Source organism: Sinohyriopsis cumingii, chromosome 14 (assembly GCF_028554795.1).
Source record: "Sinohyriopsis cumingii isolate HCF-2022 chromosome 14, ASM2855479v2, whole genome shotgun sequence".
In the NCBI taxonomy this organism is placed as follows: Eukaryota; Metazoa; Mollusca; class Bivalvia; order Unionida; family Unionidae; genus Sinohyriopsis; species Sinohyriopsis cumingii.
Window position 1 is genome coordinate 117,064,187 of NC_142974.1, and position 22,481 is coordinate 117,086,667.

At 37.5% G+C, this 22,481-nt stretch overlaps 1 protein-coding gene across 1 annotated transcript; it reads left to right on the forward strand.

Annotated features, from left to right (window-relative positions):
* Positions 1 to 2,546: 2,546 nt before the first annotated feature.
* Positions 2,547 to 7,740, forward strand: LOC149784668 (uncharacterized). Its single transcript, XM_089932718.1, has one exon. It carries the CDS (start codon positions 2,704 to 2,706, stop codon positions 3,565 to 3,567), a length of 864 nt encoding a protein of 287 aa, XP_089788844.1. The 5' UTR covers positions 2,547 to 2,703; the 3' UTR covers positions 3,568 to 7,740.
* Positions 7,741 to 22,481: the final 14,741 nt, after the last annotated feature.

Here is a 22,481-nt window from a genome sequence, read left to right on the forward strand (position 1 = left end):
GAATATATTTCATCAAAAGTATATCTTACCTCAGACTGCAACATGCTGCAATTTCATTAGTACCATTCTAAAATTTTATTATTTTCTTTACACGATAAGTTATTTCAACATGAATATATCGCCCTACTATACTAAAATAGTCTTGCTTTGAATTCCAAATTCATCATTCAAGTCTTGCTGTACTACCTGAAGGAAGGAGCAACGCCTGATATAATCTTGCAACCATACAAATATGCATCCGAAACCAAGTCATTCAACATATATTATAATTCCTACTAGCCAGATACATGCCTAACAGATGCACGATGGGTACAATGACATCCTGCTTGCTGTACTGAATGTGAACTCTTGATCTCAAACATTTTAAAATATATGGATATCTGATCAGGGAAGATTAGTTGTATAAAATTAAATTAATAAACTCAGTGCGAATATATATATATATATATATATATATATATATATATATATATATATATATATATATATATATATATATGACGTAATATTCAATGTCAGTTAATAACTATTTTTAGTAATTAATAATGATTAAAGTAAAATGGTTCATTAGGATTCCCCTACTGTCAGCTTAGGCCTCAATGCCGCATCATGTTAATCAATGTCTTAACCAAACTGAACAATAAACTGGAATGCATTTTGTGTTAAACTTTCTTCATTTTGTTGTTTTCTTGCATCCAAGATTACATATACCTGTGGACGTTTTATCTCTTTGTTATGTATATCATTTTCTGAGAGTTTAAAACAATGTAATAGAGAACTTGAGTATTTTCTACTATAGATTTTTCATTTCTGCTCATGTCATTAAGTACAATTTACCTATGTTTATAAAGAATTACTGAACGTTATGCCAGCAGGTACGTGTTACTTAGGAAATCACTCAATCATAAACACACAAATTAACTGTTTGGACCCATAATAAACAGTCTGAATGACCTAAAGGAACAATGGCAAATGGAATTATGTCTTCGTGTATTTTAAATAAAGGTCATTTTGACACTTAGGATATTTTTCTCTGATATAATTTCACAAATATTCATCACTGCAGCTTGGTTATGGCGTAGGATTAATGCGTGATGATAATACTGAAAATCATTCCCAATACATATTATATACATCCATTCTCTAGGAAAATTAAATAAAATATAAATTAATGTTTTTAATTTTTAATTTCATTATTCTGTTTAAAAGTCATTATACACAACATATTAAAATTTCATGTCTATCATTAATAATAAATTGTAATGCTAATTTAAACTTTTAAGGAGATGCTATTGACAGAAGTCAGGACACGATGATTTTACTTAATATTCTCTACAAGTATTCTCTGTACTTTACTGTACATTGTGTCCAAATGATAAATAAATTATATCCCACTCTAAAACACATTCAAAGATGAACTCACTTGATAGGTTTCCGGGATTTGGTATTTTTCAGAGGCTGTATTATAAACAAATAATCGTGCATTAGGTCCCATATTTCACTAACAGATCATCTTCGATTCCTCATTACCCACCGTGCACTGTCGTCGAAATACACACAGAAAACCACACCATACTGCTTAAATTCAAAAGAATCAGCAATTGCCTTTAAAACAAAACACTGAATGCGTAAATCTAACCCTTGTGTCATCACCAAAAGGAGCCAGGACAAAATACTCTAAAAATAGACTTAGACTATATTTGTGGGAATCGGAACTAATAATTGCGACATGATTCCTGTAGTAGGGATGGGTCCCTCTTCTTCCAAGCCATCTATTGATAGATCAATATCTAAGTAATGCGAAACAACTATGGGATATGTATAAGCCTTAGATCAATTTCAAGCACAAAACACTTTGTTCACAAATAAATCCACATATTTTAGTGAGTAAACAATAATAACTGAAAGGTAACACCATAGCCTCAAGTTACAGATTTGTCCAGGGCCGATTTACGAAACTATCCCTTGCCACCTAATGTGGCTTGTCGGGGTGTAGGTGGAGAGCTCAGACTGTATTTACTCCAAAGTCTGATGAGGAATAATTGCGCGATAGGCACGTGCAAATAATGATGTATGGTTAGATGTGAACTTCATTGTGGTTTTGTCTGGCTGTAATCATCCCTCGCAGCTGGGTTCCTGGTCGATTCGGCCTTAAGTCAGACAGCTTTTAGATGGCCCGTTTATCGGCCACCCAATCAAAGGATGTGTGTTTAATTTGATCCAAGCAGTAGGGTGACACTTCCAGCGTTAAGTTTGGACATCGGTATATATGGAATAGGAACATTTGTACAATTCTATAAGACAAGTGACGGCATTGCCATTTCTACCGGCAGATCATGTCAGATAAACATTTAAGGATTCGTGTCGCCAAGCAAATACGGAAACTCTGTTGATGTATTATATCAGAAATTTATTTCGACCTATAAGTCCCAAGCACTCTACTTTTATTTCGCCTTGCACGGTTACGGTCATGCAATTTCTCGAGATTGCGAAATGCTGCCTTAATCCAAAATTGAACCCAAAGAATACAGTTTGGTGTTGTATTATTGAATACAGCAGGCACGACGAGTTGTAACGCTAGACCTATCTGTATTTATGTTTGTATTTGTTTGTTTTTTAAACTAGGAGGGGTTGGAACGTTACTAGTATTTCTGGACTTTTTAACTGTGAAGTTTGTGATAGTGTTTATACAGACTGCTGAAGATGAACATAGAGAAAAATGCAGGAGATAAACCATTCAAATGTGAAGTTTGTGATAAACTGTTTAGACGGAGCTTCCACTTGAAGACACACATGACGATACATACTGGAGATAAACCATTCAAATGTGAAGTTTGTCATAAAATATTCAGACAGAATAGTGGTTTGAAACTGCACATGTTCATACATACAGGTGATAAACGATTCAAGTGTTCAGTTTGTGATAAAATGTTTGCACGGAGTAGTTATTTGAAGCAACACATGCTTGTACATATTGGAGATAAACCATTCAAATGTGAAGTTTGTCATAAAGTGTTTACACAGAGTACTGCATTAAAGACGCACATGTCAATACATACTGGAGATAAACCTTTCAAATGTAAACTTTGTCATAAAATGTTTACGCAAAATAGTGATTTGACACTGCACATGTTACTACATACAGCTGATAAACGATTCAAGTGTTCAGTTTGTGATAAAATGTTTGCACGGAGTAGTTATTTGAAGCAGCACATGCTTGTACATATTGGAGATAAACCATTCAAATGTGAAGTTTGTGATAAAATGTATGCACGTAGTAGTGATTTGAAGGAGCACTTGCATGTACATACTGGAGATAAACCATTCAAATGTGAAATGTGTCATAAAATGTTTATGCGTAGAAGCCATTTGGATGAGCACACGAATGTACATACTGGAGAGAAACCATTAGAATGTAAAGTTTGTCATAAAATGTTTAGGTACAATAGTGGTTTAAAGAAGCACATGTTCGTGCACACCGGAGATAAACCATTCAACTGTGGACTTTGTAATAAAAAGTTTACACAGAGCAGTGCTTTGAAGAAGCATATGGCAATACACGTTTGAGATAAACCATTCAAATGTGACATTGGAGATATAATATCTATGTAGAGCTGTACTTTCAAGATGCAAATATAATGACTTAAAAAAAATAAAAGGCCACATTAGGATACATACTGGAAATAAACCATTTAAATATGAAATTGCGTGATTAAACTTTTTCACGAGATTTACCGTTCATACAGAAAATTAAATATTAAAGGGTGTACAGTAGTGTTTTCCTTGATAGTGATGTAGGTCTGCTGACAATGTTTAGGTAAATAATGGTTTCCCAGCACGTGACAGTTGGTTGTTCATTCTTATGTTATATGTGCTTCCATTGCATATATGCCAATCGTATACTTTCTATATGTGACATTTAGTTGTTCATTCATGTGTTATATCTGCTTCCAAGCTGCAGATGAATGATGATAAAACTGAGGCAATTCTGATCACAATACAAAGACTTTCTCATTGAATTCCTTTACCTCATACAATAAATATCAGTAACACGCACAATCATTATGCAACCTAGGTGTTACTCTGGACAGTGCTCTCACATTGCACCTACATGTCAAGAACATATGTAAGGCTGCATATCTTGAGCTGAGACACATCAGCTCGGTTCGCAAATATCTTCAGTTGATGCCACTAAAACACATGTGTTCATTAATACTTTCAAGACTGGACTATTGTAACTCAATTCTGTCTGCTTCATCTCAATATCTGCTCCAGAAACTGCAAAAAGTTCAAAACACAGCTGCTCGGATCATACTTAGAGTACCACAATCAGAGCACACCTCCCCATTGCTCTGTACCCTACACTGGCTATCTATTTAATCCAGAATCAAACACAAAATTTGTTTTCTGTGCTATATTTCACTGTCGGACTCTAGTCCAGCATAACTAACTGACCTCACCCATGTGTACACACCAGCAAGATACTTACACTCCTCTTCTGACAATTGTATACTCATTATTCCCACTATGAAATCAAAGTCATATGGACAGCATTCTTTTGCATACTAGGACCCAGCAACGTGAAATGAATTGCCCACTGAACTTTTTTCAACTGCAAGAACAAACTTAAAGACCTAATAATGTTTCCTACATTAAATATTCTCAACATGTTTTTTAATTTTTTCTAATTTCATGGTGTTGGTTTTTGTGATCATATCATTATATGTTTTTTTTTATCTTATAGTTGTTGTATGATGTTGTAAATAATAATGAGGACTTTGTGTAGCGCCTAATCTTTAGAAGCTCAAAGCTTCTAAAGATTAGGCACTACACAAAGTCCTCATTAGTATTATTATATTATTATATATGCCAATGGTATACATTCTATATGTGACAGTTGGTTGTTCATTCTTGTGTTATATGTGCTTCCATTGCATATATGGCAATGGTATGCATTCTATATGAGAAAGTTGTTCATTCTTATGTTATATGTACTTCCATTGCATATATGGCAATGGTATTCTATATGTGATAGTTGTTCATTCTTGTGTTATATCTGCTTCCATTGCATATATGCCAATAGTATGCATTCTATATGAGAAAGTTGTTCATTCTTATGTTATATGTACTTCCATTGCATATATGGCAATGGTACACATTCTATTTGTGACAATTGTTCATTCTTGTGTTATATCTGCTTCCATGGCATATATGCCAATGGTATGTATTCTACATTTGACAGTGGTATCACTAGGATTTTAAAACTAGGAGTCCATTTTGGTAAAAGTAGGTGTCCCACCAGCAAAAGTTGTAATCCCCTTCAGAGGTCAAGATAGACTTGAATTTAAGGGAGAAATGACTTATTCTTTTGGTCAGTACTATGTACTCTTACTTGAATTAAGCCCTCTAAATTCCAGTTTTCATATTTGCCTTTAATTTTGGACTTAAGCAATACATGTACTATGTTTCAAGTAAGCAATTTTCTAAGTTATTTTGACCAAATTACTCTAAAAGAGAATAACAGAAACTACATTGTAACAAATTTTAACTGAGTAACCAGATTATATTACTGTAATTTCAAGTTAGTAAAAATGCTTAATCAAGTTTTAAAATTCTTTTATTTATTTATACTTTTTAAAAGTTCACAATAATGGCACTTTCAAAGATTTCTAAATGTGTTTGAAACAACCCCTGTACCTTGTACATGAGGGCAAATATCTCTTTGAAACAACCCTTGTACCTTGTACATGAGGGCAAATATCTCTTTGAAACAACCCTTGTACCTTGTACATGAGAGCAAACATACATGTCTTCAGTTCATACTTTTCGTCCTCATTTCTTCGTTGCAGATAAAACAGTACCGTAACTATTCAAACATAACACACTGAATTGCATACAATTACAGACTCACATTAATCTTGCATCATTACAATAGTCCATTGACAGGATTGCAAATTTATGGTTTATTTATTTGTCAAAGTAGTATCTGCTTTTGTTGCTTTTTCCATACATTTACAAATACATGTCAAGTCAGAAAACAACTTACACCTTACATCGCATTTCGAGTGGCCTAATGGTTTAAAGTGCTCTCTGTTACGGATCACTGCCATCTCACCTCTGTGTGGGTTCGAGTCTAGGAATCGGCCAATGTGGGTATGTAAGAAAGCTTGCCAGTACCTTCTCGTGGTCGGTGGTTCTTCCCAAGGTTTTACCGGGCTCTTCCTCCACCATTAATACTGGCCGCCATGCATAGCCTATGGTGTGCTGAGAAATGGCGTTAAACCCAACAACAACAACGCATCTCGCGAATTTAACAACTTGACATTGTCACATACGTTTCTGACCTACATAATGTGCATTTTAAAGTTAAATCTTTAATAAAATAATACATATGCTTTGCTTTCAATGAATTGTATATTTTTCTGAATATATTTGCCCAATGATATATGAAAACAGTATAATAAACTGGTACATCCCATACTTAGCGATGTCCACCATTATTTCCCATTAGGCCTACTGGTTCACTTACAGTTTTAAACTAATTTTATGATGAAATAGTGTACAAGAGGCAGTTAATATGTATCCAGATAAGCGATTCTGATCTTAAAACACAAATTCGTATTTACACACTCTTGTTAAAATTTCGAAACACAAGTTTGCATGTTATTATTATCAAAGGATAGCATGCGGAAATTGGGCAGTGATAGTTGCTACCTCACTCGGTAAATGGTTAATGGTCAATCAGCTATCAAAACACATGCTTGTGAATGGGCAATAGTTTGTCAACATAATTGATATGTTGTTGTTGTTGTAGGAACCGCTCCGGTGGCCTAGTGGTTAGAGCGTCTGCCTCGGATGCGGGAGGTCGTGGGTTCGATCCCCGGCCGAGTCATACCAGAGACTTAAAAAATGGTACTAACAGCTGCCTCGCTTGGCGTTCAGCATTAAGAGGTTAGTGTTAGGACTGGTCGGCCTGGTGTCAGGATAATGTGACTGGGTGGGACATCATGCTACATGTCTGCCGCATGATGCCCCAGTGCTAGACATCACTATAAACTGCCACATTGCAGACATCATAGCGATATGACTGAAAAATTGTTAAAGCTACGTTAAAAATCAAAATCACATCACATATGATGTTGTTGTAGGGTTTAACACCATTTTTCAGCACACGATAGGCTATACATGGCGGCCAGTATTAATGGTGGAGGAAGAACCCGGGAAAACACCGGAAAGAACCATTGACCTTCGAGAAGCAACTGGCAAGCTTTCTCACATAACCACATTGTCCGAATCGGAGACTCGAACCTACACAGACAGAGGTGAGATGGCAGTGATCTGTAACGGAGAGCGCTTTAGACCACTCGGCCATTCGCGGCCACCATAATTGATATCAAAACTAGGCCTAGCTACTGATGTCTTGATGAATACATTTCGCTACAACACTAGAACTGGCCAGGCAATGGCGAGGGGGGCATCTAATAAAGTACGTAAGTCAATGTACCTCTTAAAAATCACGGGTGGGGGGTCATTTTCGCTTTGCCTACAGAAGAAGGCGAAGTTTACATTTTTAAGGCAGCTTAGTCGCAGATTTCACCTGATAGCCTGACCCATGGCGGTTCCCATAAACTATGAAAATTAGAAGAACTATTGGTTGCCATTGAGTTTAATTATTACATTCTTTATAACAGACATAGCTCATGTTTGTCTATCAGAGGAGGGACATCATTTCAACTTTTTTCGGGGGGGGGGGATAGTGAATATTTGATGTAGGGGCAAAATTTGATCAGGGGGCGGGGGCAAACTTTGATTGGGGAGTGGGGGCAAAACTTGACGGGCTTATTAATTTGCGTATATAGGCGAAAGCAATTTTACATTTTACAGCACATGCAAGTTGGGGGGGGGGGGCAATGACGTCCCTGGATCAGATTGAGACTGTCTTTTGTCAATGCAAGTAAGGTCTTATTCCAAACGCTAAGCTAGGCATCACACACTTTCTTACACTTAGCTACTGTCCTGTTGGAACTATCAATTCGAGCAGCTTTAGCACTGTTCTGATTCTCGTTACAATCTTAGTATAAGTTTGCAGTTTAACCCCAGCCGCCATTCAAAGCCTTTGAACTTGCCACACAGCTATTGCATCATGTTCTTTTTACGTACTCTTATAATGGCAACATGTACGTCAAGAGGTCTTTCTGCCACTGAATTATGTCATTGTAAATAGCAGCACAGCTTATTGATCAACACATTTTCCCACAAGGCAGGTGGCTGAAGCAGGTCTGGCAAGTCTTTGAATTTTGACACACACCTATTTTATGCATATGGAGGACCTGCGCCTCAGTGATTTTCTGTGTCCTATATAAAAATTGGCGTCGACATACGCATAATTAAGTGTTTCCGAGACCTCTGAATTGTGCATACTCCAGCTCTGTAAAATTCAACAAATAATTTATTTCCCGAGAATACAAAGTAAAAATCTGAAACTTAGTGTTGTTGTTGTTTTCCTTATGTTTTTGTGTTTAAAGCCATTGTTTAGTGCAAGAAAACTTTGGTAAGATTCACCAAACCATGTTGTTATGAATGATTTAAATGTTGAATGTGCTGATGAACTAGTAATGTGATGATGTGCTAATAGTCATCATGTATCACAATGATGTAATCCATAATATCTTTGAATGAATTTACAATAACTCCAAAATAATGATTTGTTCTAATATCGGTGAGCACATAATTGACTAAATTGTATATTAGGTATACAGGGTGACCCCAAAATAGCACTGGATTTGGTCCATAGAACCTGACCATGTTAAAGACTAAACCGTTTTATAACCAATCGTGTCAGCAGAAGAAATTGATGCATATATGAAACTGGTATGGGTAATAAAATCGGATACAAAAATATGTGCTTTTGATTAAACGAAGACAAAACTAGTCTGAAATAATCGTGTATATGGACAAATTACATTTGTACAGTCCATAATGCAATAATCACTCTAAATGTATGCAAAACATCCATGAATTCAAGTACAGATCATGTTATAAATATATAATAGTCCTATAAAACACAAATAACACCTATATAAAAAACGGTAGTCCTTGTTTGATCTATATCCCATTGTCAACAAACACTTCACTAAACAGTTCACTATGATACTACTGTTGCCAGTAGTTTGTGGCTATATTTGTTTACATGTACATGTGCTTAAAAAGGTTTTGTTTATGTAACAATAAATAGATTCCATTTTTTTTATCCAAGTTTTTGCGTCTTATTTTTATGGTGCATTTGAATTTTTCCACTCCAAATCTCAAGATTGTATGCAGCAGTTTATACAGCCGATTCTTTTGGGCACAATAAAATTACCAGTTGGTATATTTGTTGTCAATAAAGAAAAACTGTTAGCAATTTGCAACATTGGCGAAGCACAGCGTGATCCCTGAATAATCATTTCAGCACCTTATTTTTTTATGGAAACAGATATAACATGTATAAGGATCCGCGTGACTGCAAACAGGAGCAGAGCAAAGCGTTGCCATTAGTGTAGACTGGTAATGCAGCATCTATCAGGGATCCAATGTTAAACGGGGTCAAAATTTTAGTCCAGTATGTTTTAAATGTCTTAAAATGTGTAAAATTATGTGATCTGCTTTGTAACGAAAATAATATATTACCTCGTACGTTACTCATGAAGATTCAGTCTGTAGGTCCTAATTTGGCAAAAATATAATAAACTAGGGATTATCTGGACTCGAAAGGAAATGCCTTGTTTTGTTTTATTTGATACATATAGTGGCATAAAACGTTATCTGCTATCTACAACATAGTAATCTACTATCCACTACCTAGTGACATACTATTTGATAACCAGTTAATGAGTTGCTTTGAGATGTCACTATCATGTAGGTAAAAATACCAACAAGGACATGTGCGTGTATCTTGTGCCTCCATTTTGATTCTCTAACAGACATTTGTAAACATGTATATTGAAGATGATAATCTGATTAAATCTTTAATAATGTTATTTACTTCATCGATGATATCTGAAATTAAGATCCATATAGCATGAAAGACAAAATAAGGTTGGATGTTCTCTGGCTGATATTTAAAGATAGAATAATGAACCGCACTCATGCATATTGTTATCAAACAGAAATGCAGTTATTTCTGACAAGCTGACAATATTTAAATAAACGTATTTTGTATGATGTCCCCAAGATTGTCCAATTCAAGAATATGTCCAGAGAATGATCTTTGGGATACAAGGAATTAAATTTATTAGCATGTGTATTATGCTAGAACTTTTACGTACCAATACGTTTCGTGAAAGAAAGTGTTTATACCAAAGAAAGCTGTCAAACCAACTCTACAGTTAAATATTGTACTTGGTGATGATGGACAGAGTATTATCATTTATGAAAGCAACAACTGTTAAGAAATGTTATTTTATCTTCTGTGTATTCAAATGAAACGTGAGCCTAATGGACCCTGGCTTTTTTTAAGAAGAAAGAGGAAAAGTGACAAATTCGATCTGCTTTTTTATATGCCCATTAAAATACGATGTATTACGAGATCTTCATACACAATACAAGAGGTACCTTCATAATTATCAGAGAATAGCAGTGTTGATAGTTGCCAGAATACGTGGCTTGGGAATCGAAATGGCAGACATGGAACTGACACGTTTGATGATGTCACATGAAAATAGCCAATACAACACTCAATTATCTGCTATCAGGCACCCATATATTTAGGACATATGACAGTTATTTACTAACTAGATCCACGTAAATCACCATACTCTTTATAACAATAGTAATATCGTGCATTAAAAGGAAAGCGACTACTTCCCTACAATTCAACTGATTTAACCAGGTGGATTGTAATGTAGTATGTATCGATAAGAAAATATCTTTAGAAATATTTGTAAAGAATCAGGTTTTTTTTTTTTTTTTTGTAAGGGACATAATTCTCATTCACTCCAGGTACTTACTATGCACAGAGATTCAAAATATCTTAAAATTCCCCGCATATGGTTTGCAAACTGAAGTAATGTATGCATACAAAAAAGGTACACCATATTTTGGTATCTGGTATACGTATAGTATTCATTCATGTGAGTGGCAATGCAATTGGTTGAAATTAGAACTTTAATCAATGACAATCAAACCCTTTTAAACATTGGCTCAAGTCATTAACTTAAAATGAAACTAAACTTAGCTCACTATGAAACGGCGAAAGAAACGAATATTATATACAGCCATGCAAGTAAACAAATATTAAAGTTAGTGGAGAGTGTAGCAGTCATGGTATATTTGTCCACTTACTAACCAGCGTAGCTGGTCCAGACCTCTTTTTGTCTAGTGGTGCATGTGCCAAACTTCGAGGCAAATGGAGCTTGATTCCGGACCACTATAGCTAGAATTTGCCTTCATTCTGGTACATATGATGGCTCATCCTACTCTCATGTGGTGACCAGAATGGGAATAGGTTTTGACTGATCTTAAGAAATGAATCTGGATGACATTTGATGATGAATGTCAAGGTAGGGTCAAGGCAACTAGTGGTCTACAGAGTGTGCGCAGGTTAACAACTGGCCGCATGTAACTAGACTAACCATCCTAGTTGGTAAGGACCATTTAATTTAGTGGCATCTGTACCCTACAGTAAGACAAAGTATATTTGGTTCTTGACCATAACAGTTACAATTTGTTTTACCTCCTCTTACATGTATGTTAGAAAACATGCATATTAAATATAATTTTATCCTGATTTTGTCTTTCTAGTGAAACTGAAAGGTTTTCATCCCAACAAGTTGATACGTAACCAATAAATTGACATATAAGCATTCCATTAATGTGTAACCAATAAGCACATGTATAACTAATAAGTTGATGTGCAACCAGTAATCTGATATGCCAACCAAGACGTTGGCACATAACATACAATTTGACGTGTAACCTATACATTAATATGAAACAAATAAGCTAATGTGCCAACCAAGACGTTGACATATAACATACAATTTGACGTGTAACCTATACATTAATATGCAACCAATAAGCTGGTATGCCAACCAAAACGTTGGCATATAACATACAATTTGATGTGTAACCTATACATTAATATGCAACCAATAAGTTGATGTGCCAACAAAGACGTTGGCATATAACATACAATTTGACGTGTAACTTATACATTAATATGCAACCAATAAGCTGATGTGCCAACCAAGATGTTGTCATATAACATACAGTCTGACGTGTAACCTATACATTAATATGAAACCAATAAGCTAATGTGCCAACCAAGACGTTGGCATATACCATACAATTTGACGTGTAACCTATACATTAATATGCAACCAATAAGCTGATGTGACAACCAAGATGTTGGCATATAACATACAATTTGACGTGTAACCAATACATTAATATGAAACCAATAAGCTAATGTGCCAGCTAAGACGTTGGATTTAACATACAATTTGACGTGTAACCTATACATTAATATGCAACCAGTAATCTGATATACCAGCCAAAACGTTGACATATAACATACAATTTGACGTGTAACCTGTACATTAATATGCAAACTATAGCTGGTATGCCAACAAAAACGTTGGCGTATAACATACAATTTGACGTGTAACCTATACATTAATATGCAACTAATAGTTGATGTGCCAACCAAGACGTTGGCATATAACATACAATTTTTGACGTGTAACTTATACATTAATATGCAACCAATAAGCTGATGTGCCAACCAAGACGTTGGCATATAACATACAATTTGACGTGTAACCTGTACATTAATATGCAACCAATAAGCTGATGTGTAACAAGTAAGTTCATGCCTAACCAAATAAGTTCACCTGTAACCAATAAGCTGTGCAACCAGATTAGTTCACATGTAGCCAGTACATTGATGTGTAAACAATACATTGATGTGTAACCAATAAACTGATGTGTAACCAATAAGGTGATAGGTAAATATTACATTAATGTGTAAACAATAAACTGATGTGAAACCAATACATTGATGTATAACCAATAAATTAATATGTAATCCATAAGGTGATATGTAAACTTTACATTGAAGTGTAAACAATACATTGATGTGTAACCAATAAACTGATGTGTAACCAATAAGGTGATATATAACCAATACATTGATTTGTAACCAATAAAGTGATGTGTAACCAATAAACAAGTTGCAAGAGCTCCATAAATAGCGAGACACAAATAGATAATGGCACAAAGTTACTTTAGAAGTAACCTTGATATTTGCAGGATTTGAGGAGTCATCAAGATTGCAAACTGAATACACACGGAATGAACAGCCATAGCTAAGTGAATAACATAATTAAGTTTTAATCAGGTTTTACAAATATTATCAAAGCAGATGAATACAGTCACTGGTACCCAGATATAGTATGAAATTCAGGCTCAAAAGAAAGTCATCTTGCTATGTAATGTATGGTACAATTTTGGCAACAAGTCCATTAACTCCAGAAAATGATGTATACACATCTCTTAGGCTCTACCAACAGGTAGGGATGTGAAAGAATTGGTATCAGGCTTGTGTTTCAGTGGCACAACAGCCATATTAAATCAGTGTATATTAAACGAGAAATGCTCTAAATACAGGAACTGCATATTTGATATTGATATTTGGACGTTTATGTTACGGTGTAGGGTCAGAGCCAGTACCATATCGAAAAGTTGGAATTCGCCGACACCAAATGGTGTTGGCATGGGGTAGCCGCTTACTAGCCAGTCCAGCAACTTTATCTGGCTTTCACCGATATACACCTGAATGAAATCAATAGGAATATGACATACATACATACATACATACATACATACATACATATTCGAAGTTTTAACTTCCTAAGAATAGCTTTATCCCAAGGACAGACTCGGCAAGATGATAACTGTCTCAAGCTGACCAAAACCTAGGCCAATTCAAATCTTTATTTTCATTGCTATGCAGCTTAAATAAATAGGTTAATAGTTTGACTCATCGTTGGGATTTCGATTCTTAAAATCTGACATCATGATTGCTTATTTGGAATAATTTGAGCTCTTGATGAGTCATTGAATAAGATGCACAAAGAATTGGCAATGGCTGGGGACGACTGATTTTATGAAGCCCACTAGGTCTTTGACTGGGCATGGTTTTTGACCTGGGTATGGTTTTCTTTTTTTTTTTTACTGGGTACGGTTTTTGACTGGTATGGTTTTTATTATATTTAAAATATCTTGGTCTATAATCTAAACTCTTGATAATAGGTTTGAGGTGGTTCAACATTTGTATCATCCACTTCCGATATTGAAATGAGAAAGCTGTTAAAAATTATCCTTTCTCTAAGTCAGTAAATTCTCTTGCGATTGTTGTAACGTATTTTGTTTACTTGATTAGTGGTTTTATACCTAATGCCTTCTGTTGATTAAACGTGTAAAATGATGACAATATTCCTTGGGGTTGTGTCCTATTTTTTCAATGTCATCATATTTTGAATAAATGCTTCTTCTGCCAAAATTATCTGGGTTGCTTACCTTATTTTGGAAAAGACAGGGATTATTATTAATTTTTGCTTTCCTTTTTATATGATCTTTCTTAAGGGTCTCCGCAATTTGCTGTCACACCAAAACTAATCGTTCGGACATATAGTTACAAGTTTTGAGGGAACATATAATTTAATAAAATCTGTAAACAAGGAGGTAAACCTAAATCCAGCTTCATTAATATATATAATCCAGGGATGAAACTTTTCGTTCTCTTTCGTTTATATTTGTTATTCTGTAATTCTCTAAAATTAATGATATGCCTTAAGTTTTGTCTTCGGAATCCGGAATGACTATACTAAGATGAGAATTAATTTACTAGGTCGACATGACTTATCTGAATCAAGTTTTGGTGATGTCTGCACGAAGTAAGTTCTTTAACTTGTATGGTAATGTTATTTGTGCGTATTCATAAAAATTATGTTAATATTGTTAAAAACTCTCTTGTAGAATCAAGGGGCAGCACTCTCCGTTCCGTTAGTAGTGAATGGGGATACCCTACGGACAATGGGAATTAGCATTACAGAACCCCTTGGGACACTCTACGGACAATGGAAATTTAACATGGCGAAAAATCGTGGGACACTCTACGGACAAGGGGAATTAACATGGGAATAAATCGTGGGACACTCTACGGACAAGGGGAATTTAACATGGGATTTTTTTTAAAAAAATTTTAAAAAAAAAGGGGTAGGCAATGGAAAGGCTATCTCTTTTCGAGAAATATGGGGGCCCTGAAAAGGGCCTTTGGGTTTTCTTCTGCTTCTAATTTCTTCTTTTCCTCCACCAACTTCTTATTTTATCTCCAACACTCTTTCTCTTCTTTTTTTTCTCCTCCTTCTCTTCTTTCTTCTCTTCCTCCTTTTCTTCTTTCTTCCTCTTCTCATTTTCTTCTTCTTTTTCAATTTTTTCGTTCCATGTTCTTATTCTTATCTTTTCCTCTTCATCCTCCTTCTCCACCTTTATTTCCTTTATCACACCACTAATCTTGTCCTTTGCTTTTCTTAAGTTGTTAATTTCCATCTTTACACGATGGGGACTATAGGAATAATGGTCTTCAACCAGTCTTATTAGCATCTGTTCCATTATTCCTAAGTTGTCTAAAACGTCTTGCAAGGTTTGTATTTTGTCCATTTGGTTTGACGCCATCTTCTTTTTATTCTTTGCAGAATGGTTTGAACGACGAACACTGTGGGTTGTTATAGTGAAAGCGCGAACGTGAAGGAAAACATCCCCCTAAAAAACATAAAATGGATCTTACCTGGATCATGACCCAACAACGCGCGTACGTGAAGGAAAACATCCCCCTACTTTTTTCATATAATAAAACCCTAACTATACTCTTCACATACGCTAAGAAACCCATAATCTACTATTCACACAAACACACCTCAGCTCTTACTAACACAAACACACAAACACATACACTTCCACTATTAATAAAGAGTTAGTGTTTATTTTCACACTACTCTACCTACACACACACATTGGCAAATGGATCGTTATTTCTTTTCTAGAGTATTGGGTAGCCCTGAAAAGGGCTGTTTTTTGAACTCCTGATGCACCTATCTAATGGTTGCACCTTCCTGGCCTGGCGCCGCACACGCATCTTCTTCCCCAGTCTTCTTTCACCTTTCTTTTGGGGAGCGCAGAGGGAGGATGATTCGCTTCAACACCCCAATCCTCTGTTTCGGGAATATTGAACGACATCCTCTCTTCTCTTTTCTTTTCCTCTTCTTCCCTCTCTCTTCTCTCCTCCTCTTCTTTCTTCATTCTTGCTTCTTCTATGATAGCCTCCGCTGATAGTTCGTTTACTATGCGCCTGGCATATTCCAGGTGCATCTGGAGTTCTAACAGTTTCACTATTCTGCTATTCATTCTTCTGGCTGTGTTGATCAATCAACAAGGGTAGCTAGACTGCCCAGCGAGTTTCAATTTATAGTGAAAGCGCGGACGTGATGGAAAACATCCCCCTAATAACATAAAATTGATCTTACCTAGATCATGACCCAAAACAACGCGCGGACCTAAAAGAAACACTCGCTCACTTTTTTATGCTACCCATCACTATTGTAAAATTTTTATAAATCACTTCAATAGACTATCCACATACGCAAAGCAATCCAATCTAACCCAAAATATATACCTCTAACAGCCAAAAAAACCAAACATCATTTTAATCTACTATCCACACCAACCTATTTTATCACTTACAAACACAATCACACAAACACACAAACTCATACCCTCACATTTTTTAAGAAAGAGTTAGTGTTTATTTTCACACTACTCTACCTACACACATTGGCAAATCGATCGTTATTTCTTTTCTAGAGTATTGGGTAGCCCTGAAAAGGGCTGTTTTTTTGTTTTGCTATGGCATTCTTTTTTAGTTTCTAAGAATGCGATGTCCTCTGAGGATAGACTTTCTGGCGATAGGTCTGCTTCTTCGGAAAGAAAAGAAGAACTCTTTGGTGTCGATACGACAATCGACAAAGCCTCTGTCAGGTTCAGGTTGCTGCTGCTGCTGCTGCTGTTGCTGTTGTTGCTGCTGTTGCTGCTGTCTCTGAAGTCTGTACTTCTCTGTCCATTCTTCTTTCTCCCTGTTCATTTCTTCTCTGAAGAGTTCTTCTATCAGGTCTTCAGTGATTTTTAACATTCTCACATTCTCTATTTCTTCTGGCTTTGGTATCAGACTGTGTCTGACCCTATGCAAATTCACGTAGGCTTCGTTGAACTTAGCTAGTTTGGAGCACATCTTCTTAGGAGGATGAGTCGACAATGGATGGCTAGACTGGGAACAACCCGGTTCTTAAAGTCAAAGCGCGGACGTGAAGGAAAACATCCCCCACACGGTTTTCGACCCGCAACGTTCATGAGAGGGATAGTAAGAAATGAAAGAGCATCAATCCAACATTCTTATAGCTAAACAAACCACAAAGTCATTTTTTTCAAAACACAACATTTTTATTTAAAAATCACTTAACACTAAACAACAACATTTTTAACAATAATATAACACTATAACATCAAACAATTTTTTTCAAATCACAAACATTTTTTCTCAATGGACAATCTACTTTAAACAGGGTTGACAACGTTGTGAATGAAATTGTGATTTCCACTGTTGGAAATCATTAGGCCATTGATGGACACTACGTTTCCTAGCTTGAGACAAAAGATAAGCATAATGGTTACAAAACCATCGATCTACTTTCACATCGTTTCTAGCAGAAGAACGAGGATCGAAATGAGTCACTAAATGTTGTAAGGAATAGCCCAGGCTGCGATGATGCAGAAAATACACACAGTACTGTCCACACACCAAGGAATCTGTGCCTTGTAATTTCACATTATTGAATCGAGTGGTTTGAGCATTTCTTCTCATAAAGTCAATGATATCGTCTTCCAAAGGGGGCAATCCATACGAATCGAAATATTCCACACATCCTTCTTGAGGAAAGTAGACGGCTACCCAGTGGGTTCCTGGGAGATGACTGTCGTCCGTGTTGATCACGTAAGCTTGATGGTCTTTAGGTTTGCGATGAGGGAGTTCATCTTTAGCACAGACGACGGGATTCCAAGAAGCCGTATACGAACTGTGGTTCAAAAGGTAATAAAGTTCCCAGGTATCCATTGTTTTGTGTTTTCTTCTTCACAGGTAATAATAAGTTGTCAATTCGATCCTGACTTTTTGCTTGAAAATGTCTGACGAATAAACGGTTATTCGTTCTGTTTCCTCACTCTGATTCAGGAGAGCTTCGATACGATGGATCTCTTGAGTGGTTAATGGTGGACAAGAATGTTCACGCAAGTCTTTATACCACTGGTGCAACACGTCTTTGTTCGAGATGAGACTCCAAGCTTCGTCCAGATACTCGTCCAATTTTTCTTCTTGACTTAACATTAGGCATTTATCGCGTTGAATTTGACTGGGATGATCGTTTTGACATCCATAGCAATTTTTCTTGATCAATTCCGTCATTTTATCGACCAAGTGTTTGGCAAAACAGGAGACTAAATGGGCTTCTTGTTCTGGCCATCTCGACTTCATTATGATCACTTCTTCTTCCACAGTCTCCTCACATTTCATGTCCAAATTTTCTCCACTAGGTAAAGAGGGATAACAGTCTTCCATGACTTCTAGTAATCTAGAATGACTTCTCTCAAACTGTTGATTTCTATGGTATTGTCAAATTCTGCATACAGGATGACGTTCACTGTGTGATCTGGAGGTGGATGTGCAAACTGAAGTTCCACACGAATCTGGCCTGATTTTATAGGGTGGAAATGTCCCTCGTCGCTGCCTTGGTCTGGAGTGAAATCGAAAGCCCACAAAGCGTAGCCTCCTGCATAATCGTCGTACGTAATGCCGTGACTGGTGTTGGTTCCTAACTGTCCGGTAGCTTCGTACAGGGACAAGTACGACCTCAAATAATTCCCGTCACCAAAGTTAGGTTCTAAAGGCCGGGTACACAAGGTCTTGCCGTCGTGACTGACTTCAATCTTGGACACATTGTAATGATGAAAGTTGAAAGGATTTTCGTTATAGACACCATTTAAAGCTGAATTCTTGACGATACCAACAATCAAACGTTTGGGTAACTGTCCTTGGAACAGATGATCTTGGATCATGGATCGGAGTCCAGAGGCAATGGTGAACGTTTTCACTTCCACACGTCGGATCGGATACTTGGCGGTCGTTCTGCTCAATGTCTGACTGATGTCATTACCTACTTTAGGTAACAATTCCACACGACGCACGTAGAGTCTGGCTTCTAGGATTTTGGTTTTGTAAGTGGCATCATTAGCAGCCATCAAATGGAAAGCGGCACTGCTGCGATTCAGTCTCAAGCGGATATCCACCCCGTTCAGCAAATACTTTTCTTGCAACCACATGTCCAAATGCAAGCGATCCATCAGTTCTAAACTACGACTTAGTGCAATTTTCGCTCGTCGGTCTACAAATCCCTTTGAATGTGCAGCATCCGCAGCAAGTACAATAGCGTTGAACTTAGTTGCTGGGTCAGGTTTCCATACCACGCAAGCATCTAGATGAGTATTCTTGGCGTTTATTCCATACGTCAAGAGATTTTCCAGGTACGCTCGATAAGGGTAAGTATCCATGCTGCTGCTGACCAGTTTGTTATTCAAGTACAAGTCCACTTCGCTGAACAAGGAATGCATGAAATTGTTGACGGAGCTACTGCATCAGTATTGTCTATGGCATCGTTGTTCGCTTCGGTTACTTTGACTTTCAAGTACAGGTAACTGCTATTTAGATCGATGTAATCTTCGGGTTGTCCTTTGATTTCGAACTCCATGGGAGCAGAATCGGTCAAAGAGGAGATAGGAAGAAATTCCACCCATTGGGATTCTTGCATGGTCATCATGGTGGGGGGCATGGCAAACAGATCCAGTTCCGTCTTGGAACAGGCGCAAGACTCTCGGTGCATCATTTTTCTGTGTTTCAATAATCGAAAACGTCTAAGTCTCGAACGGTTGTTCTTTTCTTGGCCTTTCTAGCTTGAAGTCTGGTGAAAGGGTGTTTTCTTCGTCGTCTCTTTCTGCCTTGTCCTTGCTGAATGCTTGACTCGGTAGCGTGCAGGGCATTTATAGGTGTGTCTCGTCGGCCCAAAATGTCTTTTCCTGTTTGCAGCAAGACATTTTTGCCTGCCCTCATGAAGGCTTCTTTAGGGTTTTGTTTGTCGATGATGACATTTTGGAGAAATTCTTTGCCTTGTGTCAGTGCCGCATCTTTCAAGGCGTGCAATCCTCGTGTCACCATCGGTTTCAAGACTGGAGCCACCGAACGAAAGGCCGATTTTAACATGTCTCCTAAACCGTGTCCTCGCTGTCGAGCAACCCCTCGGTACACTGGATACATGACTTACTTACTTACGAGTCGTGAGAGAACCGTTTTCGAAAATGGAGTTTCACCGTGACTTTTCCTTTGGTGAATGGAATATTTTGTCCCAAATCTCCTTTTATAGTAATGTTGACCGTGTCCAAATACGACTTGCTGACCGGCAAATAGTGAGGATGGACAAATTCGCGGTGGACGTGGTAAGTGTTTCCACCTTCCTCGTCAGCGATTGTGGCAGAATCCACTTTGAAAGGAATGACACGCAGTAACGGCACGGAGGTGTGTCCCACCACGTTGTATTCCACCACATCGGAATACACAAAGATCAAATTCAGTCCTTGGTTCAGTTCTACCGGGGTACGAAAATACTTGACAAAAGTATCGTTCTCGTAAATGACAACTTTTTCTTTTAGTGTATTTTCTGTTTTCTTCTTCATCTTTACGTCACCACCCAACATGTCAAACAATTCATCATTAAAATGGAAACCCATGATTTTTTCTCCCTCAGGAAATTTCATCAGGAAGCGACGAGCTGTTTTGTGGTATTCCAGGGTGACAGCTTTGGACTTGAAAGTCTTAAAAGCTTCCCCAAACACGCCATTAAACTTGGAGGCTATGGCGCTGACCAAATGTTGACCACTAAAATAATAGCCTGAGGGAATGAACAACTCATAGTCGGTCCACTTTGGATTGACTTTGTTTTGTTTTTTATGGGGATATTTGTTATTGTCATTCATCCACTTTTGCAATGGTTCGTCATAAACTTCCACCGTAAATTTACTTTGATCGTCAATGACATTGAGGACTTGGGTCGGGTGGATCATTTCTACCAAAGCCACTTCCCAATGGGCTTCGTGATCTAAGGGGATGGCCTGAGGTAATTTGGCTGTGTAACAGCACAACGTGTTATTGGGAAACACCTCCATGGAACTGTCACTGGGTAAGGTTAAGTAAAATTGGTTTTGGTGACTCATAATTCCAGAGTTCTGTGGCTGTCCGAGGGGTTAGTGGATGTCAGAGGCGTGTCTCCGCCCAAAATGGGGTTCTGGTTGTGGTTGTTGGAGTGGTGACTGGCACTGGCACTGGACACAACGTTCCCGTTCGAGGAGAATTTCAGGGAGGGATTGGGAAGCAGGTAACCGATGCAACTGCTCAATAAAATGGTCCACAATTGTTTGTCTCCTTGTTGCAAACTCAAATTGGCGATGGCTGCCCCGATGACACAATACACCACGAAGATTTGGTAGAAAAAGACGATTTGCGTTTTAGGCACACGTTCTCCACACCACACCCACAAGGGTTGTTTTTGTAAATCTTGCACAGAAGAACTAGGGGAAGAAGGACTGGTCGACGTAGCTGCGTCTGCTGCTGTGTGAAAGGGCATGATGGTCACTTCTTCTTTTTATAGTCGATGACTTGCGAAGCGTCGATCCAAGAATCAAAACTGGGTGGATATCCTTTCCAACGTACTTTGACTTCTTTGACACGTCGTTTGCCCACTTTACGGGTTCTGCGTTCGAGAATGCTTTCGATGTCGTACACGTCGTCTTCTTTTTTGGTGACACGTTGTAACTCGGGCAAATAAAACGTTCCTTTGAGTACTTCTCCGTTCATGTCTTCCAATTTATAGACGGCAGGATGACGGCCATGTACTCGTCCAGTGACGCGAAACAATTCGGTCGTCCAGTTAGGTAAGTAACCTTTGTCAAAAGTGCGTTTGGTTTTGCCAATGCGCACCCAATCTCCTACGGTCAACTCTCCACTTTTCTTGGGGACAGCCCTCGTCGGGGACGTACCGAACAGACGCTCAAACACCAGCACTTCGTTGTCGGGAGTCACGTCTTGCGGGGCACGTCCGATGCTTCGATGGTAAGATTGGTTGTACGCTTGCACCAGGTGCGGTAAGATGTCGATGTACTTCAGAGTGTGGTGATGCGTAAAATATCTCCACATGCGTTCTTTCAAAGTGCGTTGAAAACGTTCCACGATGCTGGCTTTGGTTTCGGGATTCTCGGTGGTAAAAAAATCAATGTCACGTTTCTTTAAT

Excerpts from the sequence above, each read along its gene's own strand:
- LOC149784668 (XM_089932718.1), top strand. The coding sequence starts at position 2,704 with ATGAACATAGAGAAAAATGCAGGAGATAAACCATTCAAATGTGAAGTT.